This window comes from Carassius carassius, chromosome 2 (assembly GCF_963082965.1).
Source record: "Carassius carassius chromosome 2, fCarCar2.1, whole genome shotgun sequence".
Lineage (NCBI taxonomy): Eukaryota > Metazoa > Chordata > Actinopteri > Cypriniformes > Cyprinidae > Carassius > Carassius carassius.
The window spans coordinates 44,691,663-44,709,397 of record NC_081756.1 but is presented as its reverse complement, the minus strand read 5'-3'; the positions used below and the strand labels follow the sequence as shown (position 1 = coordinate 44,709,397).

General features: G+C 35.3%; 2 protein-coding genes across 3 annotated transcripts; both read right to left on the bottom strand.

Annotated features, from left to right (window-relative positions):
- Positions 1-720: 720 nt before the first annotated feature.
- Positions 721-4,604, bottom strand: LOC132110654 (glycine cleavage system H protein, mitochondrial-like). Its single transcript, XM_059517444.1, has 5 exons — positions 4,337-4,604; positions 2,758-2,837; positions 1,144-1,207; positions 933-1,064; positions 721-834 (listed from the first exon to the last, which is right to left on the bottom strand). Exons 1-5 carry the CDS (start codon positions 4,485-4,487, stop codon positions 737-739), a joined length of 525 nt encoding a protein of 174 aa, XP_059373427.1. The 5' UTR covers positions 4,488-4,604; the 3' UTR covers positions 721-736.
- A 702-nt stretch (positions 4,605-5,306) lies between these two features.
- Positions 5,307-15,339, bottom strand: LOC132110643 (lysine--tRNA ligase-like). Of its 2 annotated transcripts, XM_059517423.1 has the most exons (15): positions 15,206-15,329; positions 14,362-14,492; positions 14,071-14,212; positions 13,821-13,986; positions 12,941-13,034; positions 12,661-12,847; positions 11,581-11,706; positions 11,356-11,475; positions 11,110-11,272; positions 9,276-9,449; positions 9,061-9,146; positions 7,157-7,242; positions 6,940-7,066; positions 5,903-6,046; positions 5,307-5,745 (listed from the first exon to the last, which is right to left on the bottom strand). In XM_059517423.1, exons 2-15 carry the CDS (start codon positions 14,478-14,480, stop codon positions 5,671-5,673), a joined length of 1,809 nt encoding a protein of 602 aa, XP_059373406.1. In that variant the 5' UTR covers positions 14,481-14,492; positions 15,206-15,329; the 3' UTR covers positions 5,307-5,670. The 2 variants fall into 2 exon arrangements, with proteins under 2 accessions (XP_059373406.1, XP_059373416.1); XM_059517433.1 differs by lacking the exon at positions 14,362-14,492 and having other exon boundaries at positions 15,206-15,339.
- Positions 15,340-17,735: the final 2,396 nt, after the last annotated feature.

Genomic DNA, 17,735 nt, shown 5'->3' with positions numbered 1-17,735 from the left:
TTTTTCTTAAATATATACATGCATGTGTGTGTGTTTATATAAACAATATACACTCATATTTTAAGTAAACAAAAAATTATTTAGGATGTGATTAATTGCAATTAATCATTTGATAGCGCTAATAAAAAAAAAAATTAATTGAAATTTTGTAGATGTTTTTGTTGATCTATGATGGAGGCATCTGCTGTGAAGTACTTCAGAAGCAATGCTTCACATTCATCTGCTAAACTGATCATGTATTAAATGCATTAAGTTATAATAACAATACGTCACTGGTGCATTAGGACAGTTTGAATCTGAAAGAGTGAAAGTTGAACACACCAGAACAGTGCAGCAGAACACAGAAGCAAACTGGCTCACAATGTTACATTTGTGATTTTATTGCATGTCATGTTACGTCAACGTCACACGTTATATTGACAAATATACTATTTAAGACAATCAGCAGAACCAGCCCTCTCTTTGTTTGAGTCCATGTAAAGAACTTCAAACTGCATCCAAAAGCCCTTGAAATATTTGGCTTTCGACTGCAAAATACACGAGTCTGTTAAACTAGCACATTACAAAAGATTATTTTGGTGGAAAAGAAAATTACAAAACCAAAATAAATAGATTTCAAAGAATTGCATTAGGACTAATTCTACCACCAGCATTCTAAAGTAGCCATTGTGAATCCTTAAAAGCTCTGAATGATCAATAACAAAAAAAAAAAAAAAAAACGAAGGTCTGAACACCTTTATGAATCAAGGGATTTGATGAATTTTTCATAAGCAGCTTCATCCATGAGTTCGTCAAGTTCTGCAGGTTTCTCTATGGTCATCTTAATTAACCATCCTTGAAGAGAGAGAAAGGAATGTTTTAGTGGTATATTACACATTCATATACAGCATTGCGTGATTTCAGTTTAGTAAGAGACTAACACCTGCACTCACCATCTTCATAGCAGGCTTTATTTACTAGTCCCGGGTTATCTGTCAGATTTGTGTTGATTTCGGTCACTTCTCCAGTCAGTGGAGAATACAACTCACTAGCAGCTTTGACGCTTTCTAAAGCACCGAACTCCTCTGAAAAAGAAAAACAGTTCATGTTGTTTGTGCTATAACAGGCAGAAGGCATAAGATGGGGATTTCAGATTCTTCTCACCCATTTGTTCAAGCTTTGTTCCCACTTCTGGAAGCCCACAGTATACCACATCACCTAACGCTTCCTGTGGCGATAGAACGGAGAAAAATGTCAAACATCTATTAATAAGGAAGATCCTTTTAAACTAAACTTGAAAACTACATAAAAAGACACTACTGCAATAATATTAGTGTAAAACAACATAACTTTTAAAGTCAACATCAAATTAAAACCAAACCCTCCCTCTTTGTTTTTTTTTTGTTTTGTTTTTTTAAGCACATTACACCAAAGATGAAAAAGACAGAAAAGTGATTGTTTCAACACCTCCCTTCCTTTTAATTTATTTGGAAACACGTCAAATTATTGAAGTAAAATGGGCTGTGACTTATCTCAAGTTGCCTTTAAAGGGATAGTTCACCCAAAAATGAACATTTGATGTTTATCTGCTTACCCCGAGGGCATCCAAGATGTAGGTGACTTTGTTTCTTCAGTAGAACACAAACTAAGATTTTTAACTCAAACTGTTGCAGTCTATCAGTCTTATGTAAGTGGATGGGAATCATGGCTTTGAGAATCAAAAAAATATATACAAACAAAACCAAATTAAACACTGCGGCTCGTGACGATACACTGAGGTCTTAATACATGAAACAATCAGTCTGTGCAAGAAACTGAACAGTATTTATATATTTTTTTACCTCTGATCCACCGCAATGTCCAACTGTCCCGAGCGCGTGATGTCAAATAAATACAGTTGGGCAAAAAATTCCACTTTGTCTGATGATATAACAAAATAGTCTTCCACTGTGATGACCTGTACTTCTATAGTAAATATCTTTAGATCATCGCAGTATGCCATAGAATATACACACGTCACGCACCGGATGTTGTGAACGACATTCAGACATTGCGGTGGATCAGAGATAAAATATATATATATAAATACTATTCAGTTTCTTGCACAGACCGATCGTTCCCTGTCTTAAGACCTCAGTGTATCGTCACGAGCCGCAGTGTTTAATTTGGTTTTGTATGTGTATGTTTTTTGACTCTCAACGCCGTGATTCCCATCCACTTACATTATAAGACTGATAGACTGCAACGGTTTGAGTTAATCTCGGTTTGTGTTCTACTGAAGAAACAAAGTCACCTACATCTTGGATGCCCTGGGTGTAAGCAGATAAACATCACGTTCATTTTTGGGTGAACTATCCCTTTAATGTGCATATCCATGGAAGCTTGTTTCTGCTGAGAAACAAAAATAAATAAATAAAGGTAATTGTTATAATTTATCTCAGTTTTCCCTTATTTATTTTTTTTTGTGAGAAACTCAGAAATGTGACTTTCTCTTGCAATTTCCGAGATTACATCTCACAATTCAGACTTTTCCCTCAGAATTAATTTCTCCCATCACAGAATAAATAATAAAAAAATATAACAAATAAATAAAAAAACATTTGAAACTGAATTGACACCATCTATAAATACTTGTTTATAATATATATATATATATATATATATATATATATAGATAGATAGATAGATAGATAGATAGATAGATAGATAGATAGATAGATAGATAGATAGATAGATAGATAGATAGATAGATAGATAGATAGAGAGAGAAGAGCACACCTGAGCAAAGTTGCTGATGCCAACCGTTCCCACAGTCCCCTCCACTCGCACCCACTCGTGTTTGTCTGTGAACTTCAGAGCTGGAAAAACAATAATAATAAGAAGAGGGTAAACAGAACCATTCATTAAAGTAATACACTTAAAAATATATATAGTGCTGTCAATAAGTCAATCCCACAGTGTTATTTTAGTATATACTATTTATAATATTAATATTTTGAACTAGATTTTATTTTTATATTTTCAGTTAATATAATAAATAAATAAAAAACTTAATAGAATAACTGTTTGGCCAGTTTGGGCACTATATTTAGGTCTGGAGAAAGAAATAAAAAAAAACACTTTTCTTTGAAGTTATTTAATTTTGCATAAACATTAACTTTTCAGCTGATGGTAGTCTGACCATTCAAACTCCATAAAGTTAATCATGCATTAATTATTTCCAGCAACAGCTTTTCTGTATTATTCTAATTCCCAAACTCTTTTAAATCATTGTAGTAAACATGACACAGCCACTGAGGGTGGAAGAAGCTGTAAAAGTTCAGGTTAAGGCATGCTGAACGGTGTACTTTCTGTCCCAGACAAATGCAAACCAACAACCGGCTTTCAAACAGGTTTCTTATCACCCAGGTGTGGGTTTCTGCACAATAAACACAAAATCAGAGAGATTCGAATGAAAAAAATTAGGTATGATTAAAATGTGCAAGGAAAATAGAGGCATCCTGACATAAGACCTGACCCAGAAAGAATATCATAGACTGTACACAATTGTATATAAACCACACATAGATCTTAGGAGAAGAGTCTGGCAAACCGATGAACACCATCAGCTGAGGACTGCTAGAGGGGCAATGCCTCAACTGACTCGGATTCTAGCATCAGCCCATGCAGAAACAATACAGGTTTAAACCAGATTGTGAGCAGGGCTGAATGCTTTAGCAAACTGGGCTTTATGCGAGACACTCCTGTTATTTTAGATCTCGAGGCATCTGAGGGGACATAATGAACGTGACGCATCAGTCTAATTTCCTATACGTCTCTATATCTAGTGAATGACAGATTTTAGTGAGATTATATGTAGAGTCTGGGCCCTGGGGCCTCTGGTCAAATATGAGACATGAGATGCAGCACATATTCTTAACTTTAAATTTAAGATCTCGAAATAATTAAAGCCACATGATACCGAACGGAGGAAATTTGTGTGGCCCGATTAAAGCTTCAGCAAAAATTACACTGGCCTGTCAAATAACACTGGTCACTCTTTAAACTTCACAAAAATAAAGCTAAGTAACGGTTCCAAAAATAAACGGATATTTCGGTATCCGAAAATCGAATCCGCCAAGTAACTTTCTGCGAATAAAAAAAAAGGAATGTACAAAACGCCCGCGGAACTTTATGACGCAACAAACGAACTAAAGTTACAATGTAACAAACGTAAAAGCCCAATACAAATTCAGGTGATAAGCAAACATCGGTATTCAAAAGATTAAAGTTTTTTAAAAGACCAAAATGCAAACAGGAATGGCTGTTCTTGCGGCAAAGCTAAATGAGGAGCCGTGGAGTTCTGTAAAGTTTTTACCTCCCGAGAGCCGCGAGCTCGTGGAAAGCGTCCTTAAAACGTTTGGTCTCAGCGAATTTTGGCACGTCCAGATATGTGCAGGTCTCGTGAGCAGGGGCAATGCTGCTGAGAAGTTTGCCGAAACGCATCGGAGCGCCGCACACATCGCCATCTTCACCGACTCTAGGCTTCAGTCGTGAAATAACAGCCTGATTCACTTGACCGCGCGAGAGAGGCAAAAGCGCGCTCCCGCTGAACCGCAGACCTCTGATAAGTTTGACTGAGAATAAAGATATCGATAACGACAAGAACATTGGCACAGACTATATGTCCTATTATACAAAGTCCAAACATGATGAAAGCAAAAGATGTGTGTCGTAACGAGTAAAAATCACTATAAAGCACAGTGGTCCCAAAAAAAAAAACACGGATTTCCAGCCATACATAATAATAATAATTCGAATTTCATGTAATTTTTGCCGTTCACACTTGTTAAATACGATTAGATTCCAATCGGATATGCACAATAACCGGATTTGGATCGCAGATCTGAACAAAGTTTAAGAATGCACCATTTTTTTTTTTTTTTTAATTAAACTAACTGTAAGATTTTACCAATTACTTAAATTAAATTAAGTTCAAGCAGGTGTCCTAGCAGAATAACAACAGGTGTAATTAATCACATCATGTTGCACTAATGCTTGACACACATCAGTATTTCAGTGTTTTATATCTATTATGTAAAATCTCTCTATAAAATAGGTTAGATTTATATATTTTCTTATCTAACAAACTTGTTGGGGGTTCTTTTGTGACAGAAAATTCAGAGTTCATAAGATTGTAAAATAACCCTGACAAATTATGATGACTAGAATCATTAATTTACTTTGTCGTTTAAAAGACTTGCTCTAAAATAGCACATTATTTTGTGAGGAATTGTCTTTTATTCGAAACTAAAGGAGAGATGCAATGTGGAAACAAAACCCGCAAATTGTTTAGCTTGTCTAAGTCATTATTTAATGTGATTCAATTGAACAGCCTGTTAAAAAAACACAGTTGGACAGGAGATCATAACACATCTGCACGTTTCTCAGCCATGATTGATCACCGCAGGCCACAGAAGTGCAGGAAATTGACAATGGGACAAACAACAGGGTTCCTATTCCCCTTAAAATGTTAAGCCGTAACATTAAAAGAACTGCTGAAATCTTTCCCTTCAGTTCATAGGTTTTAAACAGTCAGGCTATAACCCTCAACAGTGACAATAACTTGGACAGTTCAGATTGAATCGAGAAACTGAAAGATGGACGAAATCCACAGGTGTTTTCTTCACTCCCATGAAGCCAGTCACAGTGTTACACTGAAGTGCCCTCTGCAGGCGGAGCTGATTTATTGTCTTCAGGTTTCATGGCCGGGAAAAGAAGCACCTCCTAAAGAACAACACATGGATTCAGAACCAGTTTTAATTTCAAACTGAATGAGATTTGATCGGTTTATAAACAGGGCCACAATGTCCTGTTGTATTAATATACATGCAGTGGTTCACATTTTTCATAGTCCTAAAAAGGGGGCCATGGTGGGTGGTACCTTGATGTTGTTGGAGTCTGTGAGGAACATGGTGAGGCGGTCGATGCCCATGCCCCATCCTGCCGTGGGTGGAAGGCCGTACTCTAAAGCAGTGCAGAAGGTCTCATCAATAAACATCGCCTCATCGTCACCTTCTGCCTTGGCCTGTGGACACAGATGCAACATTCAATTAACAACAAGATATTTTCTCGGTAAAGAAAAAACAAAGTATGGGGAAAAAAAAAGCTCTTTACAGTATATTTTAATAGAGCATTCAAATTGGTTGAGATCATAAAGCCAACATAAAATAGTGTATAAAATACAGTTTAAAATAACTTTTCTACTGTGTGTATGTGTGTATATATATATATATATATATATATATATATATATATATATATATATATATATATATATATATATATATATATATATAGACATAGACACACACAATAGAAAAGTTATTTTAAATATATATTATTATTTATTTTATTTCTTTTAATGTAATTTATTCCTGTGATGCAAAGCTGTATTTTCAAAGGCAGTCCTCAGTGTCACATGATCCCACAGAAATCATTCTAATGTGCTAATTTAGTGCCCAAGAGACACTTTTTTATTACAATCAATGTATTTTTGTGCCAAGTGTGGTGCAATTTTTTAGGATTCTTTAAAGTTTAAAAGAACAGCATTTGTTTGAAATGCAAATATTCTGTAACACTCTTTACTGTCACTTTTGATCAATTTAATGCATCCTTGTTGAATAAAAGTTTTAATTTCTTTAATTTGAACATTTATGCATTTTGCAGATGCTTTTATCCAAAGCGACTTACAGTGCATTCAGGCTATACATTTTGTTTTTATCAGTATGCGTGTTCCTGGGAATTGAACCCTCGATCTTTGCGCCGATAACGCAAATCTCAAAAGATCAAGTGACTATAATTATTGCTTCATAACACCAGAAGCAAAAGTTTGATAGTAAACTAAACTAAGAAAGTCCCCCAAAATTCAACAATTGGTGTGAGATTAACACAGAAGATGATTTGACAATGTATCTTCACCTTAGCCTGCTGCTCAAACAGTTCTCGTTGTCTGATAGGATCATTCAACTCTGTGTAGGCGTTGCAGATCTCCTTCTTCATCACAAAGAGCTCAAAGCGCTCAGTTAGACCTTTCTGAGATCTGTGCCTGAGGAGGAGACACGTCAGTTGAATGTTTTAAAGAATTTGTGATTTAACCATACACTACAGTGATATCAAATCAAAGTCAGGCACATACCATTTCGCTAGAGGACTCATGATCTGTGGATGATCGCAGATGAATGTTGGGTTGATGCACTTAACCTCCAAGAAGTCTCCCACAAGCTGTCAGCAAAAATGTGACAAAGAGAATTTAGAATGTGCTAGGGCTGTGCAAAAAATCGAATGCGATTTCCATGCGCATCTCGTCAGTAAAGACGCTCCTGTGATTAGAAGTATATCTCCAGCACGTGCGTTCAGATCAGGGTTGCCAGGTTTTCACAATAAATCCTGCCCAGTTGCTTCTCAAAACTAGTCCAATCACGTTTCCAGGAGGTTCCCCGATAAAAAATTGCGTCCCGGGGTTAAAATACACGTTTTTTGGCAGGGTTGACTTGGTAAAATTCGCATTTAGGGGCTAAGCATCACATTATTGGTATTGGGGTCGCTTCGACCTGCGGACATGAAAAACAACCGCAGACTTGGCAACACTGGTTCAGGTGGAGCAGCAGTTACTACACAGAGCCATAGTCCACCGACAAGCTACACAAAATCACTTTCAAAATCGACAAAGAATCGCCTGCGATTTTGAAATCGATTTTGTGTGGATTTTCAGTGAACTACGGCTCTGTCTAGTAAAGGCCAACCAGTATTGCTAAGTCTGCAGGTTATTTTTCATGTCCGCGTGTCGAAGCGACCTCAATACAAATAACGTGATGTTTAGCCCCTAAAATGCTAATTTTACCAAGGCAGCCCTGCCAAAAAAACGTGTATTTTAAACCCGGGATGCAATTTTTATCGGGGAACCTCCTGGAAACGCGATTGGGCTAGTTTTGGACTAGTTTTGAGAAGCAACTGGGCAGGATTTGTTTTGAAAACCTGGCAACCCTGATCCAAACGCACGTGCTGGCGATATACTTCTAATCCCAGGAGCGCCTTTACTGACGAAATGCGCATGAAAATCGCATTCGATTTTTTTGCACAGCCATAGAATGTGTGTAAAATGAACAAAAAAAATATGTAAAGTATAAATATTTGTGAAAAAAAAGAAAAGTTTATTGAGTGCATATTTTTGAGAGTCAAAATCAAGTATTGCATATAATTGACTGGCCTGCTATTTAGGCTTCTGGGGCAGGATTCATGAAAATCTTAAGAAAGTCATCATATAATGAAAATAATTTTCATAAGAATGCAAATTCGAAGTGCTAATCTTAATTTTTTTTTCTTAATGTAAACAAAAAGAACGTAATTTTCAGATCAATAAAAAAACTTAAATTTAAATTTGATGCAGATTTCTATAATCATAAGTGTGCATTTTTTTTTTATTGTGACTGGATTAACAGAAGATTATTATTATTATTTATTTTTTTTAATAGGTTGTGTATTCTAAATGGCTGCCGAAAAATCTTTTAATTAAAAAAAAAAACTTTTAAAAGGTCCCTATTTAACTCTATTGTTCTTACTAAATACTTATCTATTTTTGTAACTAAATGTAGAAATCTAGCAAACTCATGTAACGCATAACGTTTTACATTATCAATGTTCATTCCTAATAATAGTAATATGATTATATGTTGCTAATGTTATGTTGTAATGCTAAATATTGAAAAAAAATAATAAAAATAAAAATAAATAAAGACAAGTTGGAGGTTTTCCTGACTTTAAGAGATTGATCAAGATGAATTTTTAAGAACAGGAATTTCCTAAAACGTTTCAGGAATTCATCTTGTGTTTTGTCTTTGGAACAATCTAAAGGAAAAGAATAAAGTTAAAAATACACTGCATTCCCAAAAACATTTAAGAATGTTCTTAAGTTAGAAAATTACAAGAGAACAGCAGCTTAGAAGAATTTTATTCTTAAGAATATTTTGTGAATCTGAGCCCTTTTCCATCCCGGTCACTCATTTCTATTATAGTGGCAGTTTTTTGTCCAGTACTTCATACCTTGTCCAGAAGACGAGCAGTCGTCCTGGGAGGAGGGCATTCAACTTCTTTCTGGACACAAAGGTCATCTAAGAACTTGCGCGTTTCTGTAAGAAAAATAAATAAATGATGAGCTTTAATCATTCTAGCAACAGAGCCCCAGCACCTATGTTAGCATACATCAAGTAATTTTCCCAGATCTCCTCTGTGCTCTTTTTATGGACTGTAACCCTCACCATCACTGTCATAGGTGTCAGGAGCTGGGAACTTCACGCCCAATTCCTTCTCCAGGTCTTGAGTCATGCTGATGCGTCTGAAGGGAGGAGTGAAGTCTATTTCACAGGCTTGTCCCTCCGGACCATCAGGATGATACTTCACCTTATAACCTCCGGTGATGTGCTTCACCATTCCTGTGAAAGCAAACAAGAGATAAATAGATTAAAAAATAAAATCATGCTGGGAGATTTCAATCTGAGAGATTTCTGTCCCTTAAACAAACGTTGGTGCTTCAAAAAGTTCACAAAGAGACTGCGAAAGAAATCCATATGAATGGATTACTTTTACAATGTCTTTATTAGCTCTCTGAAGCTTGAAAATGTTTGGTTATGTGGTCTTTCAATGGATGGACAAAAATTGAAGACAGGAGGGCGAGTATCATATTTTACCATATTAATGTCAAGCACTAAAAGCATGCACAAAGCACACATTTGGATTTGTTTCAAGTTTATTATGCGAGAGAAACTAAAATAAATTTTTATAATGTCTAAACACTTTTTGTTCTTGTATTTTACATTATTTATGGATGTAATAAGAAATGTTACTTGTATATTATTAATGTGAGCTTAACTGTGTTTTTTTTTCTCTCCCAACGATACAATTTTCATTACATGCAACTTATTTTCTGGATAACACTGTATGAGACAATTTAAGTTTTTGGGTCACTTTTAGAAAGCACTAGGAAACTAAACCATTAATGTTCTGCTTTTACTGAACGATTCCAGTTTCTTAACAAGATGGAGACATTCCAGTAGTGTTGTCAAAAGACCCGGTACTTCAGTACCAAGTTGGTACTAAAAAAAAATGAAAATGTCACGGTACCAGGTTTCTTTAAGTACCGGTGGCACCGAGTACCCGGTCAACCCGGTTCTTGACGCATACAGCGCTATGATTTCCGCGAATCAGAAAACGCGGACGGAATCTCAAAATCCAGTCATGAAAATGAAACTTACATTTTAATATGGACAGTCATGGAATTTGTCAAAGTTAGCATAAATAAAATAAAATCTCCATATGGACCAATATCTGTAAATGTTAAGCCGCAAAAGTTGGTTGAAATATGAATCCTGCATGTTCTGCGCGTCTCTGTGTGAATGAATGAATGGTTTGTTTACTACAGAGACTGAAGCGAGCGACGCTTGCAGTAATTTCAGCATCTGCCGTCTCATTGAGGACATAAATACATAAACAACATCACCAGAACTGTTCTGAGTCACTTCACAAGCATTTTACTGTTTAATTTGAGTAAAACCAGTGTCAAAATAAAAGAAGCCCGTCAAAATAAAAGTTAATTTTTACATAAAGGCATTGTGCTATAAATATTACTATTATTTAGTAGAAATGTATGTGATACTGCTACTACTGTTGAAAAAATTAATAAAACTTTATTTTTTAAAGAAATAAATCACACAATATTTCTTCCATGTTTTCATTTTAATAGCAAATCCCCTCTTTTTACCAAAAAATAAAATGTTTAAATTTAATTAATTAAAAGACTTAATTAAATTTGGATGAAACTTGTTTACTGTTTTTCATAATTATATTACTTGTAGAAAACTTTAAACACAATTGTAAATAAGTATAAAGAATGGCATTGGTTTTATTTTTAGTGATAAGAAAAGAGTGTTTTTTTTTTTTATTAGCATATGTTTGTGCTTTGGTACCAAAATTGGTACCGAGAACTGTGGATTTTCACTGGTATCGGTACCGAATACTGAAATTTTGGTACTGCGACAACACTACATTCCAGAGCATAAAATGAGCTGAACGAGGCACAGCAGCGGTTTAACAAACCTGAGAGCAGCTTCTCTGTGATTTCCATCAGGTCGTTATAGTCGGCGTAAGCCATGTAGAACTCGCATGTGGTGAACTCTGGGTTGTGGGTGAGATCGATGCCTTCATTGCGGAACTGACGCCCGATCTCATACACACGGTCGATTCCTCCGACTACCAACATCTGAAACGTTGATGAAGGTTAGATATTATGCATTACAACTCAGGAATTTCACTCCTGAACTACAACTGCAGTTATACAATTACCTTATGGTAAAGCTCAGGAGCAATTCTCATGTAGAGTTTCATATTGAGCTCATTGTGGTGAGTAATAAATGGTTTTGCTACAGCACCACCGGGTATCAGGTTCATCATGGGTGTTTCGATCTGTTAGACACATACACAAAGGGCAACCATTAAAACTTGAAGAAACTCTCTCAGGAGACAAGCGAAATCTGCACTGCTTTTCTCAGCAGAAATCAACCTCCTCACCTCAAGAAACCCAAGCTCGTCCAGAAATCTGCGGAGATAGGTGATGATCTTGGTGCGGGTCACAAACTTCTGTCTCACAAAGTCATTAAGAATCAGGTCCAGATACCGCTGCCGGAACCTGGTTTCCTGAAGGAACAAGGACAGAAAAATACAATCATGTAGATCAGTACAAGCAACATCATGAATAAAGAATAACTGACACATCAGATATATTCTTTAATAGGTACTCGGGCATCTACTCTGACAATCTGTAAATGCTAAGGATCTGAGTATAAGTCAATGTTTCTTTGAGCAATAAATACTGAATATTGTATATGGATTCTTTTTGTAAATATCATGCAACTCCTCTGTGAAAAACAAAGTGAGTGCGCACTTGTAGTGCACTTCAAATCTTAAAATTGTATTTTCAAAAACTGTACTTGCATAGTATAATTGTAATGAAATAGACCACTTTCATTACTTCGTACATTTCTAAAAAGTTCATTTTGGAATCATTTAAAATGAAACGTTTTAATATACATTTTAAATCTTGACTTATTCTTCTGTCGTGGTCTTGTTTAAAAGCACATGTAAAATACTACAAACCAACACTTTCTGTGTTCACTTAGTTCATACATTTTAAATGTGCTAAAATGCAACTTAATTACAAATAGATTTCAATACATGACATACGAATTTCAATAGAAAGTATATTTTAGTTTACCATAAATGCTTGTCTGTGCATTGAACAGAACCCTTTAACCATATTTTAAAGCAAAGGTTGAACTACATTTAAAGACGTGCTTGTTTCCTACTTAAGGTGGTCAAAAAAGCACTTAACGTAATTATGTGTCTGGAAACATCAAATTCAGTCCCCACCTACGTATATTCTTTTAAAGTACATTTTTAAGTAACAACTAACTTTTTTTATGTATGCTAAAATGTATTTCTTTTTCAAAAGCAATTGCTTTGTTAAACGGCATATTCGTTGTAGCTCTGCTATTGTACGGACACTAAAATGTGAACAGGAGTCAATGCTGAGGAGGAGAAGAACTCAAAGAAACGTGTTATTTCCAAGGTGTTTCAACAACTAGACTATACCTTGTCTTTCAGGCCAAAGTGAAGGTGGGGAAGCATATGAAGGCATGGAGACAACAGAGTCATCTCGATCGGGATGATGCTCAGCTCGCCTTTCTTAGTCTTGCCAGGGTTCCCCCGGACCCCGATGATGTCCCCTCGCCTCAATTTGTTATTGATATGCACAAAATCTTCTTCTGATTTGTAGTTCCTAAGAACGGCAGACCAAAAACTCGTTATGTTACTGCAACAATAAAGAAATCAAAAAAGACTGAAACGTGATGGCACAGAGTGTAAATCAGACCTGGAGTTGGCCATGACCTGCAGCTTGACTCCCTCTCCTCGCAGGTCATAGAACAGCAGCTTGGCACCTGAAGCCCTCTTGGCATGGATACGACCTTTCGATCAAGCGAAACGCAAGGGTACAAAATAAGAAAAGGATCAAAGTGTCTTCAAAAGGATATTCAAACAGCAGAAATCTCTCTTTTTATATTAACTGGATGAAAATCATAAGATCATTGACCAAAACCAATTATTAACTCTCAAATGCCATGATCTATCTTTTAGTCCATGTTGAGTTCTGTTGAAGCATGCACAGAATTCAACCAAACATTATTTGTAGAGTTAGAGTATGTGGCATTTTTCTTTTCTTTTGAGCTTTCTGTCAATTAAATCACAAAATGCATGCAATAAATATGATTTTGATGCTCTTTAATGCGTTGAGACAAATCGGCGAAGCCACAATTAAAGTGGCAAGCACATAAACCGATCATCACTTCCTCTTCACTAAGTTCTCCTTTACTATCAAGTCTCATTGCTCAGTGTTTTTTAACCATTGAAATTTACATCATAAAGTCGATAGTTAGCTAAAAAAAATAAAAATAACTCTAGAAAGGAGAACTTTTATAAATATGCACTATTACTTGCATGATCTTTATATTTTTACCCAACCTGTTAGCAATGACTTTATTATTTAAAGGTACGTTTGAATAAATCTGTCATGGAGACAGTTTTTATTACAGTCACTGTAATTATACTTGGAAAAAAGAATGCATGCCAAGTTTATTTATCCAAATATAAACAAGCTTAATTTTCGGCTTTCAGCTAACTGAAAACGTTCATTTCGGTTTATTCGAAATAATTTCAGTGCATCTCTACTGAAAATACAAGCAGAGAACATTTACCTGACAAGCTGAGGATGACATCTGTCAAGTGGTCCCCCGGCTGAAGGTTGTTATATCGCTCGATGAACTCAGTAAGAGACAAGTCCACGTTGAATTTGTGAGGGTATGGGTCTTCAGCGGTTCCCTTCAAGGCTTGAATGGCTTGTGAGCGTATCTTGAAGTATTGCTGCATTGAAAACGAAAAGATGAGAAGAATCTGTTAGATTTCGTTCTGAATCAACGGGACTTCCATAATCGAGAACCAACGTACATTTGGGTCAAGAGTCTCCTCATCGTCCCCATACGCATTTTGCTGTGACTTGTCAGTGGTCTCCTTCGGTTCCTGCTGTTCTTTGACCTTGGCTTCCTTCTCAGTTGCTTTCTTCTCAGCTTTCATGCGCCTTTTCAGCTCACTGAGGACAAAGAAAGACGCTCAGTCGCCGCGGTAGATAAAACACTACACAGGCGTTGCTCATCTAGTTGTGGAGGTCTATATAGCAAGCACAGTTTTTTAGTGACAAAAGGTTGGTCGCTTTTCACATGAAATGGAAACACCACCAACCTTTTGCCACTTCTCCAGCGACTTCCTTCAATAAGCAAAGGCAGGTTTTGTGAGCTGGGCAGAGCAAACGTCTGCGGCCTGAACGCTTGCAGCCTGCATATTCTGACCAGAGTCAACATGATGCGAACGTCCTATTTGATGAATCAAGACAAATCAGGGTACAAAAACAAAAACGTAAGATATGGTTGGCATCGTATCAGAAATCTATTCTGGTATCTAGGTTGTTGCCTTTTCCAAATAATGGGCACAGACGTATAAATTGTGCTTGTCATTCTATAATAAGAACAATAATGCTGTTATGAAACACCTGACAGAGAGCTACATGACAAACAGGGACTCTGAATGACTCGTTCGTTTGAGTCGGAATGAATCAATGAATCTTTCGAATCGGTTCAAATATAAAAACCGAATTCGGAACATTTTAAACGTACTACGCTTATTATTTACGAGACAGGGCTAAAATGTAATGCAGAAGTTGAAAGGATAACTAAGTGTGCTCGCATTGTATTACTGAATCCGTCAGATCGGTTCTCGTCCAGTAACGTTAGTGAAAGCATTTAGGGTCAAACGAGTAAATAAGCTAATTTAACAGCTGAGAAGCTACCATAAAATAAGCATACGAAGACACGACGAAGAATAATCGCTGAATCTTATTTTTGAAAGGATCTCGGAGTCGAGCAGAGGCACGGGAATCCTACCACGTTGCCCGGCATGCATTTCTCCACATCGAGCTCATTTATCACAACGGACAAGATAAGACACATAATACACACATGCACACTTCTCTTAAGTGTTATATCGCACAGAATCGATTTAAGCGCTGTAATGATATAAATGCGTGTACTTTTTGCTGAGTTTCTCTCCATCCACTACAGCTCCGTCTGCCATGTTCTCCGCGCTCTTCCTCGAGACTCACACACACACGACACACATCCGGGGCCTGAGCTCCAAACACATTGCAATGTAAAAGTACCGGTGCTTGTTGTTGCATCACTTCTTTTAAAAAAAAAATAATAATAATAAAAAAAATTAAAAATAAAAAAAAATCAACATAGCAAAACCAGAAAATTTTATTTACAGTATAAAAAGGAATAACACGTTACTGCTGGTTAAATTAAAAAGAAACTGTAAGATAAAAAATAAAATAAAAAAAATAAAATAAAGAAATGGAAAATGATTAGATAACTTTAAATTAAATGTTTTAATAAATAGGGAGCATTACATATAAATTGTAATATTTTTGTTTTATACATATAGATAAGATTATGTGTATATGTATGTGTATATATATATATATTGCACACACACATTCATACACATATATATATATATATATAGTTTGTGTGATTTTATATATATAGAGAGAGAGAGACTGTTTTAAATATGTGGAATGTAACGGTGTTTAATATATTTATTTGATAAAAAAAATAGGCCCACACATGGACCTAATTTAAAGTTTTGTCTTTTGAAGTAGTGCTCACATATATTTTTTATTCTTAAATGACTTTACTTCGACAGTCATGTTTGTATGTTATGCACAATATACAATGCAGCTTCTGTATTGTCTAATATTTGTAATAAGCATTTGATTGATACAAAACACATTCTGTAGTTAAACGTTTTAAACCGTAGGCCTAAGTGATCTCGTCATATTGTCAGGCTGAGAGCAGTGTCCTCTGTTGCTCAGAAAACATAAGTGCAGTTCTCTTCATTCATTGCAAACACAGGAAATAGCTCAAATCAAATAATGCATATTTAATAAAGTAATTATTTTATGCTAATGTTCACATCCATTTCCAAAAACAAAGTTCAATGCATGCATGAAAGAAAATAACTAAAGAACAAGTCTGGAGTTATTTATCTATAACCTATTTTTATTGATACATAGCAGCACATTTACAGGAAAAAATAAATGCAAGAGTAAAAATGCCCCAACAAAAGCAAAATACATGATTTGTGTAATAAATTGTACAAATATGTCAGAAGTAGCTTTTTTTTTTTTCACATCCAATGGAGACTTTCCAAATCTGACAACACATTATTGCAAACTGACACATGAAAGTATATTGCTGTAAGATTGACATAATACCTATAGTGCACATCATTATAGCACATAAGGAATTATCATATATTAATAAGCAACAGAAGCATAACAGTTTAAGTTCATTTTTGATGAAGGATTAAAGAAGTCCAACTGAATATGAAAAAGCAGTATTTTCTAACTGCTTAACTCTTTAAAGCAATATATTGCCTGAAAAAAAAAAATAATAATAATAATATATATATATATATATATATATATATATATATATATATATTATTGGTTGGGCATTGGCTTCATGAGCAGTCAAAAAGGCAATTGCCATGAAATTATCTACTTTTAAATACAAATCAGAAGGCACAGCTACCAATTACTGTATATTTACAGCGTCAACCAACATACCCATTTATTGACTTTAAAGGCATATTGTTTAGTATAGATTTTGTGACTGGGATGAATTGGAAAAAAATAAATTAATAAATTTGTGATATGCAAAGCCTTTTCAATTTTGAACTGTGACTTTTATGACTTTCAAAGAAAATGACTACAAAATGACAGACATTGCACTTGCACACTTCACCCATTTATTCACCCATAATTAAACAAAATAATTTATAATTGGTCCCAAGAATCATACAAATCTGATTTTTTTTTTCATGGGTGGGATGGCAATGTTTGTTTTTATGGCTTACATTTCCCAAAAATTGATGAAATGATTATAGAAAGTTCGGTTTTGACCAGCAAGTTATTAAATCCCTTAATAATCCATAATATCTTTTTTGCAGTAGTGAAAGTACAACAGGAAAGTATAATAAGGAGTCTCAACCATGTCTGAGTAGCCTAATCATTATGTTGCAATAGTACATGGGCAACACACATTTTTTTTTAATAGATATTAATATTGTTGAAATTATGCATTTGAATTGAAATCTAGGCATTGAGTCTAACGGTGTAAATTCTTGAGACACAAAAATAAATATTTTCTAAAAAGAGGGATGGTGAAAGTAAACATTCACATAAATATTGAGTATTATGGGGGGGGGGGGACAATTAGTATTGTACAGAGATGAAGATAAATCACACAAAAAAAATATTTTTCCAGTTCCTGTTCACAGTTCTTTCCCACGCAGAGATATACGAGAGCACCCTTCAAGCAAAACTTCTCCAAAAAGAGGATAAAATAGTCTCTACTAAAAAGTAGGCATAAAAATCACTCAAGGTACTGAGCAAAGAAAACGGTCAAAAATTTGACATTGAATACCATATAGCATGCTCAAATGAGCCATTTTTGTTGACATTACAGAGAACAGCTCCCTCATAATGTATATATTCA